The 15257-nt window shown below is 44.5% G+C and overlaps 1 protein-coding gene across 1 annotated transcript in view; it reads left to right on the top strand.

The window, feature by feature from the left end:
* The window catches only part of znf704 (zinc finger protein 704), a 63902-nt gene extending 49194 nt beyond the window's left edge, over positions 1-14708 (top strand). Inside the window, exons 7-9 of the mRNA XM_031742308.2 lie at positions 294-431; positions 508-599; positions 2002-14708. Of these exons, the coding sequence (XP_031598168.1) occupies positions 294-431; positions 508-599; positions 2002-2116 (345 nt within the window). The 3' untranslated portion in view covers positions 2117-14708. The remainder of the gene's footprint in view (positions 1-293; positions 432-507; positions 600-2001) is intronic.
* Positions 14709-15257: the final 549 nt, after the last annotated feature.

The following is a 15257-nucleotide window of genomic DNA, read 5'->3' as shown; positions in this document are numbered from 1 at the left end:
GTCTTGAGCACAAAATGATAATTTTATAAATTATGGCTTTAATTGGAAGCAAAAAAGAGATTAAAGCAAGGTATGCTTTAGGGCGCTTGATCATTAAATCGAGTTTCAAAGCAGAAAAAAATGTTCTGCTTGAGGCTTCGTAACAGGATTTCACTAACCACTGTCTGACATACCCATACAAAGAAGCTCTGCATCAATTAACAAACACTAAAAGAAATAAAAGTATTCCAATATGATGCATTTAAATAAAAGTTAAAAATAGTGATATTTTGACCTTTGGCCTCTGCCTTCAGGCCACGGCTCCAGTGTCCATCCCGTCCAGCAGCAGCAACAACTCGGCCGGCTCGGCGTCCACCAGCTTCACTCCCACCAACAGCTCCAGTTTCAGCATCTCTTGGCAGTCGCCACCCGTCACTTTCACCGGGACCACGGTGAGAAAGCCTGGCTGAGCCTTTGCTTTCACGCAGCTCGTCTTTCTCTTATTCATGATCTGCTCTCGTTCTCCAGGTGTCTCCCAGTAAGAGCCAAGGATTTGGTGACCAACGTTCCCAGACCATTGCAGTGCTTTCGTCCCCTCCCAGAGCCACCGCTGCCCTCAGGTACTGGACTCTCACAGAGTCTCACCTTATGGCTGGTTATAGCTTCAGTTAAAGGTCCAATTAAATCTTTCTCTTTCAGCTTGTTTGGTGCAACTTGAAAAATGGAATAAGGCTCTGGTTTGTGTTTATATATCTCTGCAGTCAGTGGCGTAATTAAAAAGAACCAGTTGGGAGAGACAGATTATGCACAATTCTTCCAATATATTGGGACCTCTGTAAAAAGGATGATCCATCAGATATTAGTGAAAATTTAATCTGTTCCAAACTCATTACATAGAAACCAAAGGACATTTCTTCCAATATAATTTGGCCTACAGCTAAAAAAAAACCTCATTAAAAAATTAAAATGTGAACACGGTTTAAATAAGTTGAATATGATCCATCAGTTATTTAAGAAAGTGTGACTCCGAAATTTAATCTGTTTTCCATGTAGGAAGAGAAACTACCATTACATAGAAACCATAATGAACTGGTGAGCCTATCTTAAGGGCAACAGAAGCCAGTTGTTTTTAACTTTGATAATTATGGCAACCTCCTACAGTCATTTTAGAAAAAAACATATGACTCACATTATTAGAATATTTCATTTACATTCGAGTTTGAGGAAAGCATGTTATTTAATAAAACACGGTTTAAATAGTGTGTGCCTGTCAGTCTAGTGCAGCAAACACAGCCACAATCATGGGGAATACCACATGCTTTACGGCCCTCCAGATGACGATCATCTACAGCCCACACAGGGAGAGTGAGCCGCAGAAGGTCACTGCTGTAAAGGCTGGCTGTTTGCAGAGAGCTGTAGTGGAGGATTGGAGTACTGTGGGGAGGACTTGGGACCTCCCCACAGTACCAAAACTGCCAAATATTTTGCTGACCGTGTTATTGCTGTACCTGATTGGCCATTGACCTGAACCCCACAGAGGAACTATGCGCTGTTGTCAGGAAGAAGATACACACAAGCTGAGACAGCAACTTCATCTGCAAACATGTGGAACATGTCAGATAGATATGTGTTCATGTTAACCTCTAACATGTTGTAGTCTTCCTGGTTTTCTGGTTGTGGTTTTCAAATTTATGCTTTTATAGCGGACGAAGTTTCTAATAGTGAGGTCAGTGTAAATACCAGTAATCTCTGTGAGCTGAAAACTCGGGATTGCTCTTTTTGCTTGGTTATGACATCATAGATGATGTCCCTAAGTAGCTCCACCCTCCTGTGGCTTTGAGGGGCAACCAGTGAGAAAAGCTTTTTTCCAGGGAGGCTGGCCTTAAAGGGAGAGGAGCTAATCAGTTTGTTGCAGTGGGCATCTGGGCAAGACGAATAAGAGTTATAAGCGTTGTGCTGTTGTTTGTTATGTCGTTAATATATAACAGCTTCGTGTGTTGTTGGTCTTCATCTCTCCTCCAGTCGGAAGGTGCGTGGCGAGGGGAAGAAGTGCCGTAAGGTGTACGGGATGGAGAACCGCGACATGTGGTGCACCGCGTGCCGCTGGAAGAAGGCCTGCCAGAGATTCACTGACTGATCGTCCCCCGCAGCTCGCCAGACAAACAGGCACTGCAGTTTTCCAGCTGAGGAAAACAAGGGGGAAAGTGGGGGGGAGCGTCATCCTGCATGCATTCGGTTTTCTTCAGATCAACATCGCAACTGTCCGTCAAGCTATGGCCCCGCCCTCGTTCTCCGGCTCCGCCCACACCCCACCCAACCTCGTCAGCTCCACTGAACCATTCCAGCTGTGGAAGCAACCGCAGGACGGCAGAGTCACCTTTCACATCGCCGTCCGGGATTCCCAGCGTGGGCTCGCCATTCCCTTCTTTCCCAGTTTTTGGGAAAACCTTGGTGCAGCTAAACAGTGTAAAGAAAAAAAAAAGATTTCTGCAGTTTTTTTTGTTTTCTTTTTTTAATGTTGGGTTCAGTGTTGCATCTTTCTATGTTTTGTACAGCTCTGGTTTTTAAATGAAAGTCTTGTCAAAGAAGGGGGTCGAGAAAAATTCCAAAAGATTTTTTTTTTTAAGTGTGTGTGTTTTCTCAAAAGATTAGAGGAAAAAACACTTTTTTTATCCAAAAGAAGAAGGGAACTCTCTGAAGTCCGTTTGAAGAAAGCTATGAAAAGCACGCGGAGGTAAAGCTTGCAGTTTTTGTTCTTCCTTCGACTCGTTCGTCCCTTTGTATCCAATTCTGGACTTTGAGGTGATCTTTTATCACCAACATCCCGGTCCCTCACGCCTCCCGGACAGCCCCGAGGGAATGCATGTGTGGCATAGCCGGGAAGGGGTGGTGGACGGTCGGAAAGGAGGAGGAAGACACACACACACATGTACACACACACGAGATGAATGACCAATGCAAAAAAAAAAAAAAAAAAAAAAAAACACAATAAAGCAGAAGATCCAACTTACAGTCAGGGAAAGCTGATGGACCATACGAGTGATCTACACACAAACACGGTTTCTTCTCACACAATCAAAAGCAGATCACGTCGACTTCTATCCGTTGTTTCTTTGCTTTATCAGGGATGTGATTCTGAAGAGAGCAAAAAAAACCAGCAGCTTAAACTGTATGCAGCACTATCTCAACAGCTTCTATCTTTCATGACAACTTTGCAACCAAAAACTTTATCCTGTCCTTCACGTTTTGTTTGGTTTTTTTGGTTAAGGTGCCATGTTTAGTGTAGTCGGTGTCATTTATTTCTTTTTCTTTTTTTTGGGTGAAACTAAGATTGTTTACCTACCTGCTACTACAATGTGTGTTAAAGACCCTCCTCATAGCACTGGAAGTCAGCAGCATGCGACGCCATTAAACGTTCAACACAATCGCCCTCCTCCACCAACTTTTACTCCAACAAATTAAGTTTGTGTTTACATTCGCCACAAAGGCGCCTCCCGATGACCTGATATCCAAAAGAAGGGAGGGCTGAAAACCCAAAGTGAGATACTTTTTGTGTAACAGAGTTCCTTTGTGGTCCCTTTTAAAAAGCTGGACGTGTTTCCGCGTCGTCTCCTGACTGGACGTTACAGAAAGAGTAATAATATTTGTCCGCCCGCCTGCGGCTGCTCCCCCTTAAATTCTCTGCAGCAAGCTTTTGTTTTCATTTTTGGGAGAGCAAAGCGGCACTTAATTAAGTCACTCCTTTGGCGTTTGACTTAATTCACTCGGCACGCAAAGCTTTGGCTCACAAGAGTCCGTGTGATTGGCTGCTGAGGTGAGAGGAGGTTGAAATGCGGTTATCTAGTTTGAATTCCAGCCTCCTTTCTTCTGCCTCAAAGCCAGGAAACAGAATCACGAGGCCCGAGCGTTTACGAACGCGGACCAACTCTTTCGATCTGCTTTCTAAGATCGTCCTGAAAGCCTCGACCTTTTTTGGGAGGGTTTCTGTCAAACACACTCTCTCACACACACTCGCGCACAAAGAGGCTTCATCAGAGTTACTAAAAACCAACACCAGCTGATAAACTCACACACGCTCGTCCAGTTTAAGCGCCTGAAAGTTGTGGCGCTCTCTTACGTTTGATCAGCTGCTTATAGTTTGTTCCTGTATTCTGTATATATTTGTTTTCCTTTTACGCTCCTTTTTCGTTTTAATGACCGCCGACCTCGGTCATCACAAATGCCACCTTATGAACGAGCCGTGCTTTTGTTGTCCCCGCTGTAGGCGCAGCCTTCAAGTCACTCTTTGAAAGGCCATTGTGCTCCTTCTGTGTCATTACAGTGAGGTTTTGGTATCATGTGAACATGTTACTGTTTAAGTCAAATCTATTATCTGGAAAGAAACAGTTGCGTTCAAAACTAAAAAAATGAAACTAATTTGTTTTTTTTGTTTTTTTAATTTTCATACATATGAATATACACATCCATATATATATATATGAAGTGTTTATGATTTTTGTTTTCATGTTCTGCTGAGGGAGACTCTTATGTGGCGTCATCGTCTTCATAAACTAAGCTCGTTAGGCTCTTTTGAGTGAGCGTGACCCTCACGTTCCCGCCTGGAGCTCCTTCACGTTAACGCTCTCCACTGCCGGCGCTGGGTCAAAAACTGCAGTTGATTAAAACCTTTATCATATTTCCAATTCTGCCACTCCGCCACCCCCATCTTTCCCCGCCCGTGTCACGCAGGCCCGCCTGCAATTAGCTTGATTGACACCTCAGTGTGTTTGCGCCCGTGTGTACGCTCGCTGGCTCTTGTGTGTGAACTCTGAAGGAGCCCCAGGCGAAGCGCGTGTGGGGGGGGTGCTGCTGAAGCTCGATGCCCCTGCACTCCCCTGAAGCGTCTAATGGCCCGTGGCGTTTCTCTGTCTCGTCCACTCCTGATTTGCCCGCACTGGGGTTTAAGGATGTTTTAGTTGAGGCTGAATGGGGCTTCTCCGTCTCAGCGTCTGGATCATTTTCCTCCACTGATGTTTAAAATATATTTATATATATTCGGCAGCCAATCGGATTCAGTCAGGGTCCTGTCCAGAAACAAGTCCCTTCAGTAGTTCAGATCATTCAGAGCACTGGATAATTACAGTGGCAGCATTTCCAGGCAGCTAGTTTTTTCTCTCTCTGGGTTGTCGAGCCGATCTCATGGCTGACAATAAGATTTGGCCAAAATAAGCTCATCTCACTCCCTCGCTTAGAGGTGATCCAAAAAAAAATTACCTCAAAGATATATTTGCTGCCATATTTCCGAAACCCGTCCATCCCCTCTTGGATCGTGGGGAAGCTCGATGGGATTTGTTTTGTGGACCGTGGCCCGATCTGAGAACATCTCGATGGCCCAAACATGGCCTCGGCGTGACGGTGCTTTCAGAGACACTCTGCCAGGGTTTGTCTTTGCATGCTGTACGTCCTGGTGCCCTCGGCGGGAGGAGAAACAGAGGTGCTAAACACTCAACGCAGTGCTGTTTCTCCATTAACTCCATTTTGTAAACATTGTTTTGCTGTAGAACATGAAAATAAAATAAAAAAAACCCCACCCGAAAAACAAACAAACAAAAATACACAGTTGTTTTTTTTAATGCTTTTATTTTGGTGACTTCTATTGATGACCGTTTCCTCGTATCTGCTGCTCAGCCCTGTGAATAGATGGAAAACACCAGCAGAATATTAAATCGGCTTATTTTCTATTTCACATTGAATCTGAGCTCTTATGTTCAAGCTTGGAAGTTATTTTCTGTAACAACAAAGGGCTTCAGAATAACAGCTGATAAAATATGCTCGAATCACAGTTCATGTACTCACTGGTCCTTGAGCTTTCAGTCTTCATCAGCAGGTTCAGTTTTCATTGAACTGCAGATCTTTGAACTGAATTTGATTTTTCTCATTTTATTTCAGCTGTGCAGTCTCGGTCTGCTCGAGTCTGAACTTCAAAACTTACTCAAAAGAATCAAATATTCACCGTGCAGGAGGGCTCGTTTCATAACAGTCTAATAATTGGTTCATTAATAATCACCACAGCTGGTAAAATTAGGACTAATGGGAACTAAGTTACAAACTTATGGGTTGTAAAGTAACTTAAAATGGGAATTAAGTGAATAAAGTGGACCTGTTGTGTTCTTTTCTTATTTTTGTCACATATACTTTTGCAGTTATATTAAAATAATCAGACTAACAAATGTGATCCCAGCCAACCAGAAGCTCAGGCTTCAGAAGACAGAAGCCCCACCCACCAGCTGTTAAAATATGCTGCTTGTGAGGGGCAGCCAATCGGTGGAAAGCTGGCTAAAAATGAAGGGGGCTGAACTCATCAGGCTTGTACTGTAGCCCGTAATATAAACAAGGATTATTTCAAACTGTGAGTCATGCAAAGCTACTCTAGCAGAACCAGAGAATACAAGTGTGGCTCATTATAGGAAAGTAGCATAATAAATAGGTCCCCTTTTAAATTTGCCTTTTATCAGTGCTGATGAAGACCTTCAAAGGCTCTGGATGGAGTGAGTAAACAGGCAGGTTTTCTTACCGCACACCGAGCATGATGAAATTTGAAAAAACGTGCAGATATATGCCTGCAGCATCTTGTTATTTAACTATCAAATGGAGATATTTACAGAGATGCAGAATAATTTATAATTTACTCCCATTCAGATGAAAATAGCAGGGGAAAAAAAGATCATGATGTTCATCATTTTACCCCCAAATTGACAGGTTAATGATGTGCAACACACCATATGGCAGCATCGCACCAATCAGATCATCTAACTTGTTCATTCATATTAATCTGATCTCTCAGCCCTGAAACCTGATGGGATTTTGGGGGGTGGAGGCGTAAACACGAGTTCAGAAATGGGCTGTCATTATGAACACGTGTACACACAGCTGAATTAAAACGGTGGCATCAAAGGCCCACGATAGGCGGGCTTGTTGCTCGAGAGAGAGCCATATGAATACTTATGAGGACTTTTTTTGTTTTGTTTTTTGTTTTCTTGTCACATGGAGCGGCAGCGGCTGGTCTGGCTTTTGTTCTCTGTCGTGTTTACTTCGCTGCTGCCTATTAAAGGGCTGAGCTGTGATTTATGAGCCGAGTAAAACAAGACAGCATTATTCTACTTACGGACGATATAAACATCAACTCTTATGAGCTATGAGGGACCCTCTGTGTGTGTGCGTGTGTGTGTTGCACTTTGGGCTGTCACCGCTCCTGAACGGTGACAGCTTTAACAGCAGTTCACGTGTTGACAGTTTTATGAGGACCCCTCGTTTGTGTAAGCTGATCCTTAGCCAGATCAATATTTCATACGTGACGACGCTTGTTTTTGTGACAAGAGGCTGACACTTAATATACCCTGTATCATCCACCTATGAGGTCAATATATGCTACAGTACAGTATATCTAAGCTACAGTATCGGTGTGTATCAGTATATTGATGTGATATCTCTAACTATAATACGATCAAAATTCCTACTTTTTTTTTATTTAAAGTGACAGGCTGTGCCTTTGGTCAGGTGGCCTCCCCTCCCCGGCCCCCACCTCAGCTCTGTCTGCAGACGTGCCACCCACCCACGTCTAGTGGGCGATAATGCGCGTGAGCCCACGGTGCTGTTATCTGCCCCTGCGCCCTGCAGTTCGCATCACAGACCCCCCAGTGTTCTGCAAGGCTAACAGCAGGTGGCGCTCTGCTGAGACTGGGGAACAAGTGTGTTTGCAGTGTCAGAGCCTTCCAACTCTCTGGCCTGGTTTTTATGGCTGCTGTGCTAAGTGGCAGGATTTTTTTGGGTGTGTGTCTTTGCCTCTTTTTAGCTGCCACTGCAGCAGCAGGGGGCAGCGTTGTTGTTCTTGTTGTCGATTTAAAAGGGTAGGGGCCCTCTTCTCGAGTCCGTCCTTCATTCATTCAGGAATGTGAATAAGGAGGAGGAGGGTGGAAGGATGGGTGAAATGGCTTTGGGAAACGCTCAGAAATCCTGAGTGTGTGTTTCCAGGAGCTGCTCCCCCCTCTCGACCACCACCTCTCATTTCTGGTGGTTACCTTTTGGAGGAGTCTTGAATGTGCCTTGATGAGTGTGGAGTTTCTAGATCGGACCTCAAGCCGTCGCAGCGTTGTGCTCTGAGAAACTCTGGAGGAATGTTTCTGGTGCTGGCTAGTCTGAGTTCTCCTGCGAGTCGTGTTCAGAGGCCTCTTTAGCCCCGTCTCAGTCCCAGAAAGAAAGATGTTGCAAGATATCTGCGAGTGACTTTTCTACTCTTTGCTGTAAACTTATTTTTTTGATCCAAACCTGATGATGATAATGATGATGATACTGTGTTTCCAATGTGTTTTTTGTTTAGTTTTTTTTCCTTCTCTTTGCTTTCCCAAACATGAACCCTCTCTCCCCTTTGTGTAAGGGCTTGTAGATAAATATATGTTGACATGAAGAAGAATCGCTGTCGTGGTGCAATCTCGATATGTTTGGGAAATCAAGGAAGCCTCGTTTTCAGCAAACGGCATGTGAAACAGTCGGTGAGATGATCCATTTTTAGCGCTGAGCTGCTAAGCGGCTTCCACGGGAAAACCTCAACGGGCATCGCTCGGGTTCGGCGTGAAGGTGAGGCGATCAGGCAGAGAGAAGAAATTCACTTTCCGTCAGCCGGAATTCTATCATTGGATTTTTAATCATTCGGAATATTAATTCGCTAAACAGTCGAGACGGCGCTCAGTCTTTGTTTTCAGGGTATTTGTGCCGCAGCTTCCTCAGTTTGAACTCGAATATGCAACAGAGAGCTCGGCCCTCTCTCCAAACTGGATCACCTCACTGGCTGTTTTATTTTGATTACAATCATGTAGACCTCAAGAACTCAATGACTGTCGCACTGGATTTTTACACTCCTTTTTCAAACATTCTATATATATATATATATATATATCTCTATATATAAATATATATATATACACTGCTCTGGTCTAACTGTATTTTTAATACTGCATGTGCATGCAAATAAGGAAATTATGGGAAAACATGACTTTATATAAATGTGCTCTACTTGTGCTGTGGCGTCCAGGACGGGGACTCGAGAGCAGCCGGTGCAATCTCAGTTTTCTTTTAGCTAAAACGTCACAGTTTTGCTTAAAAATAAAATCCCCCGATTTTGTTTGCAAATCTCTTTAAAAGTACCCGATTCCTCAGCTGGTTGGATGCCGGCGTGAGGACGAATTCTTTGTCGTCCCTCCTCCTGCATGCACCACCCTCGGGAAGCTGGATTGAAAAGACACTCAAGGCTTCGCAAAGGCCGATGTTTCCCATGTGTGGACATCAGTCACAGGAGGCTTGAATCATGTGGTACTTGTCAAACTTTGAATCAACTGTTTACACCACACACGGTACAAAATGATTTGAGAGGTCTAACCGCGAGTTCGCTAAAACACGGTGATTATTTAAAACAACATTTCCCCGATTTTAAGATGTTTAAGTAACTTTGCAAAGGGGACTTTGTTTGGCAGCGGCCGCTCTCCACCCTGACGTGGTCGCCACGGTCTGTTGCGTTTTTCTATCCTTTTGAAGCCTCTAAATGTAAATGTTTGATATGTGTTTCCAGACTGTAAACTAGATGCAACACATTTTCTTGCTCCAGAGTCTGTTCAGTGCATTAGGTGCCACAGCTGGGCTGTAAAATCTCAAACAGTTCCTCATCTGTTACCACCGGCGACCGCGGCTGGGAGATGTTTCTTCTACGCCGAGGTGCTTAGGGTGTCATTTTCTGAACGGGGTCGGTTCTGCTTTTGATTCAGCTGCCAGGCGTCGAGCAAACTTTAAGCAGCGAAGGCGTTTTGAGAAATCTTTGCTCTGTTGAAGCTAGGAAGTGAAAGTATATGAAGGTAATGTCAGCAACGCCGATATCCGGAAGTGTCCAATGGCGCGGCGCTCAACACTGCAGACACTTTGTGTCCTTGTGGTTGAAATGTTTGCAAGTCCAGTACGTGTACTATGGAGCAGTCCCAGCAGCAGCTGGCACATGCCAGAACTCCAGGAGCGGCACACTATTGTCCACTTTTTGGCTCTCGGCTTCTGTCTGTGACACAGAGACTGGGAGAAACGGAGGAGGCTGAGTTGGTGTGCATCAAAGTCCACCTCCAGTGCATTTTAATCTTAAATTAAATGACCCATTTGTTTGTTTGAGCTGCACAAAAACCAAAGCATAAAAAGCAATAATTTGCCAGTGTCAGCAGGGTTGTGGCCCAGACTGTTTCTTAGTTCTAAGTTTTGTATTTCAACCCAAACCACAATCAGTTTTGTTGCCTGACTGTAACCAAACTGAAAAGAAAAGCAATTATGATGCTACAAGCTCTCCCACCAGCACCGCAGAAAGCAACAAGTCTGGGTGAAGAAATGCTCCACCGCACCATTAAACAGGTGGATGCCATTTATAGATAAATTCAGTCACTGCAAAACAGAACAGTCACACTAGAGAAAACAGTGGGTGGAGAGCGCAGGGTGACCAAAATTATTGCAGCCGTGTGCAAAGAACCTGCGATCTCATTGACTTCGAAAAGCTTGCATCAATGACGAGGACCATGTCTTCAATGTGACTTTGGTGCATGAAGATTGCGATAAAACTGAAACAATCTGAGATTGAACAGGGCCAAGTTCGCTAAGTTACATCCAATCTGTGTTAATGCAGCGATTCACTGATGAAGCAGCAAATATCACAATTCTGTAAGTCCAGTCCGAACCTCACAGATCTGAAACATGAAGACAGAACAATGATTTAACTGCAAAATGACAAAGGCGCTCAGTAACCTGTAAGTAGGAATATAGCCAATGGGAACCAGTTCAGTCGAGACTCCGAATGCAAAGAGACGCGTCATGGATGCAGACTGGCTCAGGTTGGGTGCAGCGTGCTAGAAATCTGTCTGCGTTTCTGAATTAAGCAGGGACTTCGCTTGGATCCACTCGAGTCCCTGTGAGGTAAATTTAATCATCAGCTGTTAGTACAGACATCTGAGTGCCTGCTTGAGTTTTGTGACCGATCAGAGTTTACATGACAAAGCACCATCTATGCACCCTGCCAAAGTGACGGACTTCAAGCAGATGTCAGATTGACTGCTCAATCCTCGGGTCTCCAGTTTTTCCTTGTCTGCAGTGGAGTATAATCAAGACTTTACATGACAGTTATGTGCAAACCTTCCAATCTGCCCACGAGTGGTTGGAGTCAGACTAATTGTTTCACCTTGCGATCAAAAGTGATATTGGTTGCCTCACCTTCTTGCAATCAGGTGACGAATTTGGAAAAAGTTCAGTGCAATAACCCGGCGATCAAAGGCTTTTTTTTTTTTTTTTTAACCTACTCACAAGGAGGTTACCATGTCCTGTGTTTGCTCTAGTGTGACTGAGCCGTCAGAGGCGCTGCTGTGGCAGAGTGCACCGAGCTCCTTCTGTTTTTCCCAGTCTGGAGTTTAAGTTAAGCTGACAGGCTAACTTCTCCACAAGCTTCAGAGGTTTTCTCGACTCTCATCAAGAAAACAAATAAAGACTTTCTTGATGATCTATTCCTTTGGCATTTGGATGCAAGCTGACTGATTAAGATACAGTTTTCAGATGGAAATCAGTTGATCTTTGCAAGTACCACCTTAAACCAGACAAAAGGATTTCCTCTGGTATCTCCTCCAGTCAGCATTATGAGCCTGTAACACCCCCTCTGATATCTCAAACACCGTCAGCTCTGAGAGAAACACTAGTCTCCCAAAGTCTCTTCTTCCTTCTATATGTGCTGAAAATAAGTCCTAGGAAGCCACTTAAAACTTCACGATGAGCTCCAGTATCGTTCTCGCAGGCCTCCTTCCGCCTGTGCCATCAGGAGTAGCAGCATTATGTTCTCACGAAGCTGGCGTCTCGCAGCGAGGGGGGGAGTCTAAAGACGGGGATGGGCGCTATGCAGCCGATGTAGGGATTTAGCTCAGACCAGTTTGGGGAGGTACGAACTGTTTCCAAACTGGCGATGCTCTCTGGTTTTCATCCATCGCTCAAGCAACCGCATCATTTATATCAGTCGGCATCATGTATCAAGCAGGATCTGTTAGGATAATATGCAACCGTACACCAGCGACAACACATTTGTCGCCTGTTTTTTGGGCCTCTGTCACTGCACGCATTAAACAGTGATGTAACACAACACAGACCTCTCTCATCTCCACACACACGCAAGCAAGCAAACACAATATGAGTGAAAGAGGTGTGAAAGCCCACTGAGTGAGATCATGGGGGCAATATGTGGTCCTGCTGCTCAGCGTATGTCCCCGTGGCTTCAGATCTCATCATGTGACGATGCGAAGAGCTTGCTCATGTCTCACCGGGCCGCTGGTCCAAAAACACAGATCCGCTAAGGAGTTATCGGCATCTGTGTGTGTGTGAGAGAGAGAGATGATGGAGTGTGTTTCCAATGACCGCCCGAGGTATGTCCCATCTGCTCAATGTAGCATTTATACCTCCTCCTGTTGTGTGTTTGTGTTGCGAAAGTGAGCACAAAAGCTTATTCTGTGTGTGTCTGTGTGTGTGTTTGTACACCTCTACTCCCTACAAAGCCTGGTCAAGCCATTCCTGCAACCATAAATGCACATTTCAGTGTTCAAGCTGTCTTACCTCATGAATTTTCACCGCCCTACACACACACTTCTGCTCCTCACACCAGCCCAACGCCCGCCTGCGTGATTCATTACCACACACACTGGCATCTGCGGAGCATCACCTTCCATCAGGCAACCAGTACGAGCTGTAACTCCGCGTTTACAGGACGCGGAGGCCTCTCTGAGTCAAGAGCGCAGACGATGTTAGGTGTTATCGGCTGAGCGCGTGAGGGAGGGGGCGGGGGGAGCTGCTGCTGTTTGTGCGTACGCGTGCGTCCGAGTCTTTGAATAATTGATGAGGACGATGAGAAACGGGGCACGCACGCAGGGCTCCCCATCTGTGACCTTAGATGATAAGAATCGCTGCTGTCCGTGGAATCGGTAGCTTGCCTTTTACTGTGAGGGCGCCGGGGGGAGGGTGACGGAGGAGAAGAAGAAGGAGACAGACATGGGTCAGTTTTACCCGAGACAAAGAGATTTGTGCAACCGCAGGCTCTGGTTTTCATGAAGGTGGACTCGGTTCTGCATGTTTGCGCCACAACAGAAGGTCTCAGATGTCCGTGGGGCCGATCACATGTGTCAGAGTGCAAAGAAGGAAGTGATGATAGGAACATGCACTACGGTTTGATGCTTGACTGGTGTCTGGGAAGTCAGAAATGACCCCCCCCCCCTCTCTCTCTCTCTCTTTGCAGGGTAGGAATATGCTTATTCACATTATCATGAAGTTTGAAGAGAAGATCGATACCAGCTGCTTGTTTATTATAAAATTATAGAACAACGTGCCGCAACAAGTTGGCTTGCAGACGAGCTGGCTTTGGTGTCTGCAAGACTGACCTACCCACATCCTCTAAACCAGGGGTGTCAAACATAAGGCATGGGGGCTAGAATTGGCCGGCAAAGACTCCAATCTGGGTGGCTTTGAAAAGGAGGAAAGATGGCATAAATTTTGGACTTTTAACAGTGTTTTCATACGTTTTACAGCTTCTTCCTTCCCCATACTATCATAGTGTGAGCGATGAGCTGCCCACTTTATTATTTAGTTATAATTTCTTTCAGTTTGAGCCCAAAGAGTCGCGCTGACAGATTTCATTTCACTTACTACAGTAGAAAAACTTTATCGTGTGGAAAAACTGATTTGCTCTGTAAATGTTTGGTTAAACTTCTTCACATTGACAGAAAGATGTTGCGCTGTGTGCGGCCCACGATGGAAAATGAGTTTGACATCCCTGCTCTAAACTATTTAACTCAGAGGTTTTAAAATAGTTTTTTTTTTTCTTTCAGTTGAAAAACTTTAACCAGTGCTGGGGAACACACATTGCTTTGACTAGCTCCCACAAAACCCCACGGCATATTTCCCATTTTGTGCTACACACAAGTGGGAAACGGGACCCTGGGAGCCCACATAATGACACATACTATAGGGTCCCCTGTGGTACGTGTCACTAATGTCTCCCTTCATAGCAGCGTATTGATCTTCTCGTTCAACTCTTAAGAAGAGAAATCCAAAACGGCCCAAATTGTTATTTGGGATTCCCGGAGGTTTGTTTTTTTTCTTCTGCCTGCTGGACCTTACACACACTAAGCCATGTTTCGACTGAATGTTCTCTTTCTGCACATTTAAACCGGCCTGCTTCTTCATAACTCGCACGACAACAACAGCTGTCAGTGTCACACACTGAGTCTACACGGGATCCTTTGTGAACACAGCACACGACACAAAGCACTTGCAGTAAAGATCTATCACAAAATGTGTACTCTATTGCACCAGTGATGTTATTATTATTATGGCATTCTTTTCCACGATATTATCAAACGACTTCTATCGATATATATATATGATTTTTCTCCGGTTGAGAAGAATCGGTGCACACTGACTGTTAAATCTCCTGTACCATTTTGTTTTTTCTTATCTGATCTCTGTGTGTGTAGAAAACGCCATCGTTCTTGTTGTAAAATTGTGTTTACTGACAAAGTGCGTTCTGGTGCTGTTGTTGTTTGACTCGGTGTAGAGTTTAGACCTTCTCCAGAGCGATCTGCGTGACTACACGTTTCTGCAGGCGTCTGGTTATAACTGAATAAAGATTTTTTGGCAGCTGTTTGTTAGCTGCTGTCGGTGTGTCGTTTCTCCTGAATGTGGCGCTTCTGTGTGAGTGCAGTTTAACCACACATGCTTTCTGATAACACACAGTGTTCTTTAAGATTGTTTATTTGAAGTAATATAGGTCTACAGATCAGTTTTAGAGTTAGTACATTTCTAACAAGCTCAAAAATCAATATTTGGTATGACATCCTTTATTCTTCAACACAGCTTGGATAAAAGAGTTCAGGCTTTCTTGTGATTTCTTTAAGTAGTCTTCAGGAACAGTTTTCCAGGCTTCTTGAAGCACTTTCGGATGTCGGCTCCCTTTTGTTCTGTTGTTGATCCCACACTGCTTCAGTAATGTAGAGATCCGAGCTCTGGGAAGGCCAATCCATGACTGATATGGTCGTTTTCTGTCCAATTATGCTATTACTGTATTGGCCATGTGTTTGGGATCATTCTCATGCTGACAAATGAAGCTTTTGCTGATCTGATGCCAGTATTACATAGTGGATCAGAATAAGATTCCCTTCACTTCCCCATTTCTTAAGGACGTGACTTTCAGCTACTGT

This window comes from Oreochromis aureus, linkage group 22, assembly GCF_013358895.1.
Source record: "Oreochromis aureus strain Israel breed Guangdong linkage group 22, ZZ_aureus, whole genome shotgun sequence".
NCBI lineage: Eukaryota > Metazoa > Chordata > Actinopteri > Cichliformes > Cichlidae > Oreochromis > Oreochromis aureus.
This window is presented reverse-complemented; position numbering and strand designations above follow the sequence as displayed.